The 14,720-nt window shown below is 38.3% G+C and overlaps 1 protein-coding gene across 15 annotated transcripts in view; it reads left to right on the top strand.

Annotated features, from left to right (window-relative positions):
* MPDZ (multiple PDZ domain crumbs cell polarity complex component) overlaps positions 1-14,720 on the top strand; it is a 98,113-nt gene that overhangs the window by 32,415 nt on the left and 50,978 nt on the right. For 14 of the 15 annotated variants that reach the window (XM_064501570.1, XM_064501568.1, XM_064501581.1 and 11 more), the window contains 8 exons: positions 388-477; positions 2,889-2,968; positions 4,225-4,371; positions 5,077-5,244; positions 6,193-6,378; positions 9,106-9,315; positions 11,287-11,403; positions 13,973-14,134. In XM_064501570.1, the coding sequence (XP_064357640.1) occupies positions 388-477; positions 2,889-2,968; positions 4,225-4,371; positions 5,077-5,244; positions 6,193-6,378; positions 9,106-9,315; positions 11,287-11,403; positions 13,973-14,134 (1,160 nt within the window). The remainder of the gene's footprint in view (positions 1-387; positions 478-2,888; positions 2,969-4,224; positions 4,372-5,076; positions 5,245-6,192; positions 6,379-9,105; positions 9,316-11,286; positions 11,404-13,972; positions 14,135-14,720) is intronic. The other variant, XM_064501578.1, reaches the window with a different exon arrangement.

Below are 14,720 nucleotides of genomic sequence, written 5' to 3'. Positions count from 1 at the left end.
ATGCAGATCCCAGAGTATATGGGATTTTCTTTGTGCAGCATCAGATTCTTGAATTGCACACAGGAAAGAAGAACAAAAAATGCAAGTATGGCTTTTGCATGTGTGCGCTAAGGAATGCTAAATTTGTATGCTTTCCAGTAACCGTTCTTTCAGTCGTAAGGAGAGATGCCGCTACTTACAGATGTGTTTTCGTTTTTAATTTAAAAATGCAGAAAGCAAAGCATTAACAGAAGACAACATATCTTTAAAATACAACACTTCTTCCTGGCCCTTCGTTCCCAAACATGGATCCTCTGAAGTTGTATAGAAGATAAGACAGGCATGCCAAAGAGCTTGATTGAATATTACAATGAATAAAATAGCTGAAGACTCTTCTTCTTTTTCCAGAAAACAGTGAAACAGTACAGGAATCTCCATCACTGCCATACAGCACCAGTGCGGTAAACATTGGAGAGGATATTAAACAACAGGAAACAGGTTCCCAATGTTTAATATTTTTTTCTGTGAAAATGCATTTTGTTGTGCTTATAGAAAGAGCAAATGTTTTGTGCCTTTCCGTCTCACATGTGCTCTATATCTGAGGTTGTACAGCTAGAAAGTGGAAGTAATCATATGTGAAAGCGTGTGCTCTGGGTGCTAGAGAGCAAATACGGTCATTGACAACTGCTATACATGCCTGAAAACAGTAATTATGTCTGTGTGTCTGAGACATTGTGTGAAGCAGTGTGGTTTTGCTACATATTCATCTTTCTTTTTAGTCTAATAATGTGTTTCCACTTGAACACCTTCATTAAACTTTTCCCCTCCTTGCTGCCCTCCCTGTCCACCACCATACCTCATCTTTCCAGCTCCCTGCAGTTACGTGGCTACAGCTCTAGGATTTTTACCTCATGTGATAAACTTTTTGACAAATTCCCAAGTCTGCATTCATTGCAATCCATGTTTTCTGATAATGCTTGAAATTTGTTTGCTTGTGACTCACTGTTATGGTCCGACTTTCTCATTTTCTTTACAGAAATTTGTATTTTCCAACAGGTATTTCCTTTCCTTCTTAAGCTCTCAGGCAGAGTGCTATGTTTTGGAAGTCCTATCTGGTGATGCATTTTCCAAATCAATAGAGCACTTGATGTCTGTCATAACATTTTCTTGCTTCTGGAGGTAGAGGAGAGCTGAAAAACATCACCTACATGCGTTCTGTAGCATATATCTCTTCTATGTATCTTTTCATAACTTCTGCTTCCATTATTCTAGAGAGCTGAAGAATTGCTTTTTAAGAGCTTCCCTTCAGACGCTGCCAGGTATTCTGGTTTTGGGGAAGTATCGTCACATTTGAATGCCACACAGCATCTAAGCAGCTGGCTTTATTTTTAATAAAGTTTGAGAGCAGTGACTAGGTTTAAAACACTTTATAGGGCTATTAGCCACTTTCATTTTTAACTGAGATCAGTATGAGTTGGGAACTTACCTGTTTGTGTGTTTGTATGAAGATCCTAGCCTTTGTCTGCGATGAGCGTTCAGATTTGAAGAGTTTGATATTTCCTGTGTGAGCAGCCCGGTCCTTGTAACTTAAATAATTATGTTTCTGTTATATCTGCTGTGTTTATTAGGTATTCCACTGAAATACTGTTTTTCTGTTTTCTATCATAAAATCTAAGCCATTTGAATGAGGAGAAAAATGAGGAGAAGATGATGATTTCTCTGTAGTTTGAGCTTGTAGATAGGCTTTCAATCAAGTTGCTGCAGTTTGCTTTCTTGCTTGTCATTGTATTTCTCACAGCATCATTCATTCTTTTCTCAGCTTCTCTTCCAATAAGCATTTCATTGCTATTTCAACTATTAGAATTATCTCTATTTGTACCTGTGTGTGTGGATGTGAATCTAATGAAAAAAAAAGAAGAAAAGAGCTGGGACTTGCATTCCCTCACTGCCCTCTAGGGCCCTACAGTTTCAGGAAAATCTTTTCCAGTCATTCTCACAGTTTTGAGAACAGTTTATTTGATTTTTTTTATTTTTTTCACTTGGACACTCCGTAAAAGCTTGTCCACATATATGCAGGGTCTGTCTGAAAGGAACCCTATGCAGTGTCATGGCTGTTGATATTTCAGCTAGCCCACGAAGTCAGTCTGGGCAGCCCACGTACAGCCTGGTTTAACGGATGCCTGGGACATGTAACTTTTTCATTTGTTTTGTGCCCGTTCTCTTGGTAAGGTTGCATGAAAGTTATTAAAGACTGACGCTAACTTAGGTATTTGTCCTTTGAAAAAATATAGTTAGTTTTGGGGGCTGGAGGTTGATTTAATGCTGTTGGACTTCCAGCCCTTAACAGGCTAACTGGGAGGTGTAAAGTAGGAAACGGTATTGAAGATGCAAGAGCTGAGTCGAAATTTTGGCCGTGGCTTATGCCCAGCACAGGTTCGGTGTTATTGCAGAGCCACTTGGGCAGCCTGTGGCTCTCGACACCCCGCGGCGTGTGGGAGGTGGGGTCCCTGCCCCTCCTCGGCTGCTCGCTCTGCCAGGGTCTTAGAAGTGCAACTTGAAGGGTGGAGAGTATTGGCAGCAGAACAAACAAACGGCATAATTTGTTGGTGTAATTTGTTGCAAATCGGTATGCTGAATCTAATACTGTCAGTAAGTGGTTTTGTTGAGTGCAAGTGGAACTTATGAGCTGAAGGGGGACAAAACGTCATTACCTCATCTTTTTGAAAGTTTTTCTTCCGGTTAATCTAAACTTGGTGAGGCAAAACATGTCAAGTTTTTACACACACCTAGGAGGGTGCTGGTATCATGGAATGATTCTGAAGTCCTGCATGACCCACTTACTTTTCCAGTGATAAGAATAGACAAGAGTGTTTAGTTTTCATCATAGTAATTTCAGACATAACTTTTAGATTTCCAGTTAACTACTGCAGAAGAGGTAGCTCTGAAGACTAAATGGCAGAGAATTATGGGTTCAAATTATGAGATAGTGGTAAGTAAACTTTTATTATTATTACTAAATACCTCTGATCCATCTCTTATAGTGGTTACATATAGATATGTATAATGTGCATGGTACTTGTGTCTTTATATATACAATGCATTCATATGCTCCTTAATCTGCTGAGATGATTTTATTTCAGTTATAAATTTTGAATATAGATATATATTTTTCTGCAGTGACTCTGGAAAAATAATCACAGGCTTCAAAGGTTGATATGTCTTTGAGTACTGATAGCTGTTTTGTACCTGCCTGGGGGGAAAATGTGTATTAGGGAAAAATGAATTTTTTGAGAGGAACATCAAGACTTGCTTGATTAGCTGGAATTTCAAGCTAGTGTCTGAAACCTCCTACCCACCCTATAGACTGAATGAATTGCCCACTTGACGTAGTGATCTGAATAACACATAGGACACTTACTGTAACTAAAATTAAAAAACCCAATATCTGAGTTTAGGACTTTATTTCAAACATATTTGCCCCAGACTGTATTCTCTATAAAAGTTTGTACACATGTGTGGTTGTCACATACAGCTTCCCCTTGCATATGCTGAAGTAATGCATTTATTGTGATGAAAGTTACAGTTTCTACCTGACTCTCCCTTGATCCAAGTATTTTTAAACAAATTCAAATTTGGGTTCATGTAGCACCTTCCTCATCTTGCAGAGATCATATTGGATGAGATTTTGTTTCAGTTTCTGCACTTCAAGGACTTTTTGGTTGTTCTTGCCTCAGAGTCTGAAGCACCACAAAAAGATAGATGAAAAAATAAATCTGTCTTGCTCACCTTTTATCTGCATACATGGGGCAACATAGGCATGTTACCCCAAATGTGTTTTTTTGGTCCTTTGGTGAGCAATACTGTGAATCTGTAGTAGTAGTTTTCTTTCCAGAATAGTCTACTATTTTGTGTTTGCATAACTTTCACTGAGTATGGCCTGTACATCTTAATTTTTATGCAGTATTTGTATTTCCCTCTCAGTGCTTTTCATCTTACTGGGAAGTTAAAACTGGAAGATTTCTTTTGAGCTACTGTTGTTATTTCCCTTAGTGTTGTTGCAAAATATAAAACCCAAACTGATACTTTTGAATGTTTTTTTGCAGCCTGAAAGGTTGCACTGCACATGACTATATTTCTAGTTGCTCACTTCTGAAGTATTCACTTCATTGTAGGTGGATTGAAGTGGAATGTAACAAATATGGCTTTAAATATATCAAAAGTAACTTTTTCTCTCTCTTCTTTTAGGTGGTTGTAGTTAACAAATTCAGTGAAAGCAGTGGGTTAGGGATAAGCCTTGAAGCTACAGTGGGACATCATTTCATCAGATCTATCTTACCAGAGGGGCCAGTTGGACGAAGTGGCAAGCTGTTTAGTGGTGATGAGCTGCTAGAAGTAAGAAAAAATTCCGACCTTATCTTAGTCTGCTTTCAGTAAGATTCTTGTGAAATGACTTGCTTTTCACAGGTTATGACTTGGGAATGTAGCTTATCTTATTGCATATCAGTGCTAATGAGAAGTGTTCGAGCAATCATTTTGTATGCATTCTTCTGCATATTTATTTATGTAAATAAATATGACATGCATCTCTCAGCTAATAGCTGATTTTTCAGAGATATAATTCAAGGTTACCAGAAAAGAATACTTAACAAAAGAATTAAGACTTAATAGAAATATCTCTACCCCATGACAAGAGTAAACAACTATCTTCTAAACCATTTTCTTAGAATTAAAATGTGAATTGCCTTCCCACGAATACAGGAAATCAAAATGATCCATCTGTTTTCATGCTTAATATGCCAATTCCCACATAAACGCGGTAACGTTCCTTATTTTATTCCACTCTCTTTCATATTCATGTCTTCCATATTGTACCAGGGGATTCTTGCCTAAGAAGTGCCAGCATTCATGGTTTTTTTAGGTTTGAGGCAGGCAGTTATGGGACTTATCCATTCAGCTCAAAACTTGTTTAGGTGCCAACTCTGCTAAAAAAAAAATTCGATGGAACCATTGACATTTTCTATTAATAATATTTTTTAAACTTTTTAATTATTTTTCATTATACTTCTACTAAACATTGTTTATTCTTTGTTTCTTGAGGTAAATGAAATCTCTTTGCTTGGAGAAAATCACAAGGATGTGGTCAATATCTTGAAAGAACTGCCTATTAAGGTGACAATGGTGTGCTGCCGTCCGGTAGCTTGCCCTGTCAGTCACCCAGAAGTACTGGACAATCTGAGTCTCTCTGAGGTTCAGCTCACAGAAAAGGTATTTTGTTTTAAAATTATTAAGAGAAGTGTTTCCTTGAGCAAAACATACAAAGTTAATGTAGAAGATTAGAAGGACCTTTTAGTATTTTGGGATTTGGAATCAAATAAATAGAAAAAGACAAATTATATTCACTGACCCTAATATAAGACAACCAGAAGCTATAGATACTGGTAAGCCATGGACAAAAAAAAAAAAAAAAAAAATCTGGAATCCAAGAATTATCTACCCAAGTACCTAAAGTCTGTTCTGCAGGTGGGCTGTGTCAGTATAGCAAATTGAACTATGTGTTTTTTAGAGACTGAATATATTTAATCTAATTTTGAACTTAGCTTTCTAGTTTTATTTTTTGTAGCTCTCAGTGCAGACTCTCTGACATACGTATTTTTGTCATTTATAACTTCAAAGCTCTGGGCAGCCTTCATGTGCTGAACATGTAGAAAGGGGCAAGGCACAAAGTTTGGCTTGTCGTTAGGCTTTTTATGAAATGAAGGGAGTAGAAAAACATATATACATGTGTATATGTGCCTGTGTGTGTGTTTGTGTGGGTTTTTTTAATGTTTTGACTCCTGTCAGTAGTAGTATTTTGAGATAAAGACCAATTTTTTTAGTATATGATTTAGTAACAGGTATTGCCTTTGTATTTAGATAAAAATATTAATGAGAGTTTTCTACAGCGATTAGTTTGACAGAAATTCTATTTTGTAAATATTCGTGCCAATGAGTGCTTTAATATATTTACAGCATAGGTCTTATTAGAACGATACATGATTTCTGTGTTAAATCTGTCAGACATGTTTGTTACCTATACTGAGTGCTTACACTTTCTCTATGTTTAGGGAAACATCACTTAGTTTTTTATCTTGCTTTGGTGAACAGAGTTTAGTCTCTGCTAATTCATGAACGTTTGTGTATATGCAGTTGGTGGATATTCTCTGTTTTTTCCAGGCTCACGTAGATCTTGGATTCATCGGTTCCTCGGACACAGAGGGAAGAGCTTTGGAAATCGCTGATGAGGATCAGAATATGGAAGAGGTGCAGAGCTCTTCCTTGGCAATGTGGGAAACAGAAGTACAGCACATTGAGCTGGAGAAAGGGAATATGGGACTTGGATTTAGCATATTAGACTACCAGGTAACTTGTATATTCCTTCCTCTGAGTAGAGAACACAATACTTTGCCTTGTTTGGATCTCATTATGTGGTCTAAATATGTTTTTTAATTGTAAATGTTAATGTAAACTAGATAAAGCTACATGGATGTCACTATTAGCAGGCACTCCATTAGCTGTGTTACTTATTCCTCTTACTATGTTAAGACTATAGATTCTATCATATTAATCCAGAAAAACAGTAGTATACGATATCTTTAGAAACCTCATCTTCTGGTGCCTCAGGAGCAGTGAGTGATGCACACAACTTAGTGTAGTCAGGCATCTAGCCATATTTTTTGTACCTGCAGTTGAGTGCTTAGAGCTAGATCCAATAAAGGACTTAGGTAGTTAATGCAGGATTTGCTAAAATCCAGAACTGCAATTCTGAAATCCCTTGCTTAGCCGCTGTCTAACCAGGACATGCCTGAATGCTCCAGTTCATTTTGCATTTGACTTCAAAACTCCTGGCCTCCAAGTCTGTGATTCTTGGTGTGTCCAGATGTTGGGGCAGCTCAGTACCTGCCTGCTGCCTGGGTGTCGAGATCAAAGAGCAAACACTACTTCATTCAAGACAGGCTCATGAATTTTAGAGAGAGAGTAGACTGGAGGTTTTTCTCTGTTTCGTATTGTCTCAGTGAGTATTTTTTCCAAAGTCAAGTAATTTCTTGCCGTGCTCAGTGTAGGCTTCTGCTCCAGTGTTTGATGGTGCCAGATTACCCAGTGTTAATTACCCAGTTCTTCATTGTACCTTGTCCGTAAAAGCATGTTCCTGTTCGCATCCAGAGTTCTCTTGCAGATGGAAATTATGCCCATAGGGCACTGCTTAGCATTACTCTGTGCCCTAGTGGTATTTTGCATTTGAAAACTGATAAAGGTATGTGCAAAGCAGGGAGGTTTAGTAATGAGCACAAAATCTGATGATGAGAGGCATAGTTAAATATCTGTTCTATGCAGCAGTGATTACAGTTTAATGTGTTACTTTTGGTGCTCTGAATTGAGACACTATAGCTGAGCCTGAGTATTTCCAGTCCATGTCAGCCAAAGTAAGGCAAATTTTTCAACCTCAACCTTCTGTCTCTTATTAAGTGTTGAAACAAACTAGGATTGCTTGTGTGGTCGGGTACTGCATTTCCTTTGTGGATGATGATAATGAAGAGCTGTGGGAAGTGCCTTAAATTACTAAATTAGATTGATTATATCCTACAGTTCTAGGTATCTTTCTGAAACTTACTTATCTCTATTCGGGTTTTGGGATTTCATGTTTGTGATTTATTTATTCAGCATTCTTTCCTCTGTGATGTGGTTAAATCCTTTCAGTTTGTCAGTGAAATTTATTCTTTTATCTGAGATTGTGAACAATAAACTAGATTTACAGTACATATACATTCTATATTTGTGCTTTGCTATTTCTTTTGAATTTTTAATCAATTTGCAATGAATAGTGACTGAAGTTATGGACTGTGTTCATATTAACGCCTTCCTCATGTTTTACGCAGTGGCAGGCCTGTTCATATCACACTTTACTCTAGGAAAGACTCTCATGTACACTACAGAGGTGATTTTTTCCAAAGAAGGTGTCATGCAGTGTCATTTCAAATGACCATGTAAATACTTGTTGGTGAAATAGTGAGGAAAAGTGTTCAGTCCCAAGTAATATCTTCAGCAATTCTGGTTGTAGTTCAACTTGTAAATTGTTTTATCGCTCTATGGCAGTTTCCTTATTGCATTAATTGCCATGAGCCTGTCAAGAAGCTTCTTAGTCTCTTTCCTTCCCTCTCCCTCTTTCTCTCAGATTAGCTTGGAACAGTCTCTTATTCCTGTATTTTTGGATGCTGATTTTATGGTATGCCTCTTTTCAGTTGTACATCTTGGCATGGAAACTTGTTACAGTTGCATGCCAATTTGTAAATGTTTGCTTTGCTCTTCTTTTTGGTATCAGAAAAGCTGATACTGTGTTACATTTCTTTCTTTCTTTTTCTTTTTTTTATGTGCATGCACACAAGTGAATTAAATGTGTTGGTAGCATTAACATGTATCTTTGTTCTTTATGAATATAATTCTGTAAGAATTATGCAGAGGTATTCACCTGTGGTAGTTGCTACAACAGAACTGTGTGTTCCAGTTCTTAAGTATTTGATGGTAGCATGTTTATCAAACTCAGTGTATTGGAGAGTGGGGACTATAAAGCAGTTTTCTTTTTAAAAGCAAACTTCACTTTGTTGTGTCTTGTTGATTGGAGAGTGTTGTTCTGGTATATTCCTCTCTCTCTTGCATGCACAAGGACTTTTCTCTTATAAAGTGCTTTCTCAACTGAGTGAGATCTGGTGCCATGAAGTACAAGACAGCTCTTGAAAATAAGCCCTTTGTTCTGACAGCTGAGTACAGGGGAGGCTTAAGTCTGTGAAGTTTTCCTTATGGCAGAAATACTTGAATTTCTGATGTGTAATTATTTATTACAGTAAAAAGTGCACTCTGTAGTTTAGCAGAATTTTATGCTGGAGATGGAGCATCACCTGGTAATAATTTTCACATTTAAGACCTGAAAGTAGGGGCAAGCCTAAATGTATGGACAGGAGGGTAAGTACCTGCTGAGGCTTCATCTGGAGCAGGAACTGATTTCGATTCTTAAAAGTTAATGCATAGAAATTGCCCTCTCAAGACATAAAAGAATAAATAAAATGGAATGCTTTTCTTCTTTCATCTGATTAGGATCCTGTGGACCCAGCAAACACTGTGATTGTAATTCGCTCCTTAGTTCCTGGTGGTGTGGCTGAGCAGGATGGCAGACTTCTTCCCGGAGATCGGCTCATGTTTGTCAATGATACCAACTTGGAAAACGGCAGCCTGGAAGAAGCGGTGCAGGCGCTGAAAGGAGCCCCAGCAGGAACAGTCAAAATAGGAGTTGCCAAACCATTGCCTGTAAGGATTTGGGAATTAGATGGGTACTTTTCATATCCTTTAGGCTGGTATATAGTGGTTCTGACTTCCACGTACACTTTGCATGCTTTGGGTTATGGTTGGATGGCTCAAAGCATTGGTAAAACTATCTTAGCCAGGTTCCTGTACCTCCTTGCATATAGCAGGAGCCTGCGCAGCATATGAACCCCGTAGTGTTTCCAGGACCTAGCATGCTTGTCTTCTAGATCAGGGATTGTGGCTGAGAAGACAGCAAAGCATCTTGCAATCAACATAGTCTTTCAGGGCTGCAGGCTGCCAGGCATAATTTTGCAACCTTCACAAAATCTTGAAACGTTTGAGATGGTGGCATGAAGTCAGTTTTAGGTTGTTTGTCTGGAATTTGCAAAGTCTGCTTTGCAGAGTCTGGTCTGCTGTAGGTGTAGCACATGGGAAGTTTTTGTATTCAGACTGCACATTTTATATTAGATGAATGCTAAGTAGCCTTCAGCTCAGATACCATGGGGTCTACTGGTTATTTTGATATGTCCATAAATAATGCTGGGCTTGATTTTAGAAGACGATATCTAACAATTAGAATTACTAGGTAGTGTGTCTGCAAGGATGCTGTGAAGTTGCACATCCCTGCAGTTATCTTTTAGTAATTCACTCTCTCTGCTTGGGACAGCTAAGAATCCTCATTTGCGTGATGTCTAAGTAAGTCTTCACATACTTTTGAAAATATAAGTGCCATAATTTAAAAATAAAGGAGAATTTAGAGGATTGCCCAGGATGGAAAAAGCTATTTCAAGATTACATAGGGATAAAATTAGAGAAAGACCCCAGGGCTTCCTGAACTGAGTTCATGTCCTCACTGACATCTCAGAGGAACAGATTAAAAAAACCCAGTGCAGCCCTCTTGACTATTATCCTGAATTATCCAGAGTAAAGTCAAAGTGTGGACTGGAGGTCCTAGTGTGTTACATTTAAATCAGTGGAATGGCACTGGTTTATATGAGCAAAGAAGATTTGGCTCACTGTTTTTGGAAGCCCAAATGATGTGTTTTGGGTTTACTTTTGCCTCTTGTGAAATGTGTATCTTGCAGTCCCTGTGGATGCAGATTTCAGATTTTGTTTCTTAGTGATTTTCTGTGTGTGGAGTGGGAAGGAATGGGTGATTTTTAAGTTACTAGGAACTTTTCTCTCCTTTCCTCTGTAACAGGGCATCTTTTTAGCTTGCTTTGCGAAATTTTTTTATGTGGTAGAGACTGTATGTTGCGCACTAACATGCCTTGAAAATGAACATTTTCATGCTTAAGAAAATCTCAGCTCAGAGGAGGACTTGTGTGATTGTTCCGTTGCTGTTCCCACCATTACGTAAAGCTTCGGTATTTGAATGTTAATGTTTCACTTGTTAGACTTGCTAATTATTTAAACATTTTGAGTAATCCTGGGTTTTTTTGAAATACTGGACAAACATACCTAAAATCAGATTATGGGGGGAAAAGATACTGGTTTTCAGTGATAAGTATGTTTTATCCTTTTGTTGCTGCTCCACCCAGCAGCTACAGTCTTAATAGAGGCAGTCTGCGTACTTGTTAACAGGATTACTTGGTGGCTAGCGAGGCCTCTACTATTGGGCTGTGTTCCTGGTGGAAGCTCTGAGAGCATTTTGAGAAAATGTTTAATAATAAGACCAGAAATCTAAAATGAATTTAGACTAAGCTTGTGGGTACTGTGGTATAGCTGCATACATGTTTTTTATTACTTGTGCATATAAAACAACATTGTGAAGCTGAATCAATTCAGGTAAATTGAAAAAAAAAAGACACAAAAGCAAAGCTTGTTTACTTACCCAACACTGTGATTGTGACTGAGATGAATTCTTTGCTGCATTTGGTATTCATTTGCCTCTCTGAACTCCCTCACGTAACGCGCTCTGCACGTCCTCTCTCCTGGCCACTCATCCAACTCAGAGCTTCGTTCTCTCTGCAGCTGTCACCCGAAGAGGGCTATGTCTCTGCTAAGGAAGATTGCTTTTTCCGCACTGCCCAGTCACTTGAGGAGGAGGGCCCAGCTGATGCAGCCCTCTTCCGTGCTGAGCTGGCTCTGGTTAGTGGCCCAACTTACCAAAGATTTCGTTAAGTCCTTGCGTTTTGTAATGAAAAGGGGTTGCTTTTTCACTGTTCATGCTTACTTTTTGGTGTTAACTGTCAATGCACTCGCTCTTCCTCCACCATAGCTGGGATGGGTCCCCACACGGTGGAAACTGGCATCCGGAGATTTTGGCTGTTCGCATGAGCTGTGGATCTGGCCTGTGATATTTTAGTTGCTGGAAAACAAGGAAATACTTTGCTGAGATTTTCAAAAGCGCATGGCCACCCACTTCTGCTTGCATCCATTGAGCATCCCGTTGAAAATCTCACCTTGTTTAGAGAAATGTTCATGCACTTATTTTATAAATATATCTCTTCACCTATATTTCATAAATTAACTCTTCCTACTTTCCCAGGTACCCTGAAAAGTTTTTGGAACTCTCTTTTTGCATGTAAACCAGCCTTATGAGGAATGCTGTCTATCTTCAAATGTTGCCAACACTTCATCCTAGCAGTATTCTTTAGACTTCAGCATCAATCAGTGATTATGAGATTTACAAAATTAAAGGGTGTTCACTTGTACAAAGAATACAACTTAACTGAGTATTCAGTGCCTTATATAGCCCAGAAGTTACCAGTAGTAATTCAGATAAAAAAGACAAAGGAAATAGGACTCTACAGAAAAAAAAAAAAGTGTTTATGTTTTCCTGGTTATTCCTACTGATCTGGGTCTGATATTGGAGCTTACTATGTCTCCATTTTGTTGGGGCATGAGTAGGGAAGCAGATTCTACTAAACAATAGAATTTAATATATAAAAAAACATCCAAACTAAACAAGAAAAAAAAGTTAAATGGATCCTTCCTCATGGAAAAATCTCTGAATTACTGATTCTAGTATGTTTGTTGTCTTTTGCAAATGACAACCTGTTTTTAACAATGCGCTTTTAAAGAACACTGCCTGTCTTCTCTTCCTTGGTTTGGTTTATTGGTACAATAGTTAGACTACTAGTTATTTCAAAATAATAGGATTTAACTTCTTCCATTCATTGAGAAGAAATATGAAGAAAACAAGTTATCAGAAATACACTTTAATTAAAAATATGTGGAAGAGGTCAGATAAAACGTAAAGACATAAAAATTGACTTCTATGTGTAACATATAAATATTTTTAAAATAATGCTGAAGGATAGTGAAAATGTATGGCAGGTAACAAAATGGTTGAAGTTGTCAAAACTGGCTGTCTAACTTAATGGGCAAAACATGAAAGCGAATGAGCAGTTACACAGCTGGGAATGGGCTTGTAGGGTGGACTCACAAGAAATTATTTTTCATTGATAAATTGGCACTCATATTCTAAAGATCTTTTCTCTTTTTGCACAATCCTTTTTTAGTTCCAGGCTCCCTTAACATTAATATATATTTTCCAGAAGATGGACTGGGAGTAAATTACTTCAGAGGAGTACTGTGAATTAGATGCTGTTTTTTTGAGGTTGAGAGAAACAAACAAAAAAGGATCATGTTTACCCTCCAGAAAAGAATACATCTTCTGGTGTCACTGGAGATTATTGTTATTGCTGTTGTGCATCTGCCATGATGATTTCATAATATGATTAACCGTAAAGCCTAAAAAACATGGCACATCTCTGATCTCATCTCTGCAGATTACTGGCTGGGTGCCCTTAGCTTCCTTCCAAGGGTTTCCAGTACGGTCATGATTCTGTGATCACTGAGCTGTTTTATATTAGCATACATTGCTTTCTTGAACTCTATCAGAGGAGATGAAAATAGAATCAAAGTATGGTATGTGAAGCACTGTGTTGTTGTTTTAGGACTGAATTTTGCTCTACTACTTGAAAAAATGGAAATCTTGAAAAAAATTACTTAATTTGAGGAAAGAGAACAAAAAAGATTGAAGAATACTGTCTGTGTCTGGAGCACTTTTTAAAATTTCATTTCTTTTTGTAAGACACTAGAACCGTCCATACTAATCTTCTTGTTATTGAACGTTTTGGAAATGAAAGTATAAAACCATGTATGTCATAAATGTTTCTTATAAATGTTTTGGAAAGTATTGCGCTTGCCAGAGGATTAGTTTTTGTGTGCTTTTAGAAGCTACCAAACCTATGAAGTTGGGTGGGTGGGGAACAGTCCTGAAATGTGTCATTTAAGTGAAGCTTTTTATTGTTCCATCATTAATTCTTGTAAAAGAAAAGAAAAAGAAGAAAATCCCTAAACAAAAACCAGTATTGACCACAGGGAGTATGACAGAATTTTCCTAACACCTCATACTTCTAATAATAGGCATTAGCCTGTCAACTCTAAAATACATTTCAGTTCAGACTCCAACTTTGTTTCACATATTCCTTGCAACCTCTAAAACTGGAGTAACAAGAATTGCAATGAGAGGCAGAAGTCTTGCGTACCCTGCAGCGCATGTAAAATTCCATTGTAAAGCCTGGGGAGGGGAAAAAAAAAATGAAGCGAAGTGCCAGTCAGTATGTAGCGGCTGAGGTGCATGTGTTCAGGGCTTATGTGGTGCGGAGGTAAGAGAGATCCTGGCTGATTAAATTGCTGTTGTTGTTAGGTGGACTCCAGCGAGGCAGATCTAGCGGACGAGTCCACCTTCGACTCGCAGTACTCCCCGGACCATGACAGCACCTTCCAGGCGTCCATGCTAGCACTGCGCGGCAGCGCCTGCAGCGATGAGCTCAGCTACAGCCTCTCTCTCCCGTCGTCAACTCCCAAGGTAACAAGGAGGATGGGTTTTTTGGGTGACAAACCTTGATTGTGGCAGTGAAAAGGCTCAGTGTTCCTGTGTGGCAGCAGTGTTATTAGATGTAAAGGCATCATGCTGTCACCGCCCCATCTGCACCTACGTTTACTACCAGATAAGGTGCAGTTTTGTTTTGGGGTAGTGCTGGTCTGCACTGAGTAGAGAGGTCCGCGTTTTGGGGTAGAGGTCCGCATTGAAGAGAGAGGCAGCTGGAAAGTTCAAAGTTGGGCTGTGTTTTGCATAGTCAGGTGAACTGCTGTGAGATTATTTGCAATGTTAAAATTGTGGTGAACAGTCTGCTACAAAGAGGTTTGTTGTTACTGCTTCAGAGCTATTTGAAGAGTGGTTACGCAAAGTAAATGCATTACCCTACAGTATTTTAGGCATAAAAAGCAAGAGCAACTTTCATAATGAGTTTTGCTTTTATACTATGTGGTTAGAGTATTTGATAATTTACAGTGTTCTTGAGTCAATTGTTCACAATGATACTGTAATTAAAAGTGCATCTGTAGCTTATCAAACCTCTGGTTGCTAATTCATTAGAATATAAAGTCAGTAA

The sequence above is a fragment of the Dromaius novaehollandiae genome, chromosome Z, assembly GCF_036370855.1.
Source record: "Dromaius novaehollandiae isolate bDroNov1 chromosome Z, bDroNov1.hap1, whole genome shotgun sequence".
Taxonomy (NCBI): Eukaryota; Metazoa; Chordata; class Aves; order Casuariiformes; family Dromaiidae; genus Dromaius; species Dromaius novaehollandiae.
The sequence above is the reverse complement of the archived record's forward strand: the minus strand, read 5'-3'. Positions and strand labels throughout refer to the sequence as shown.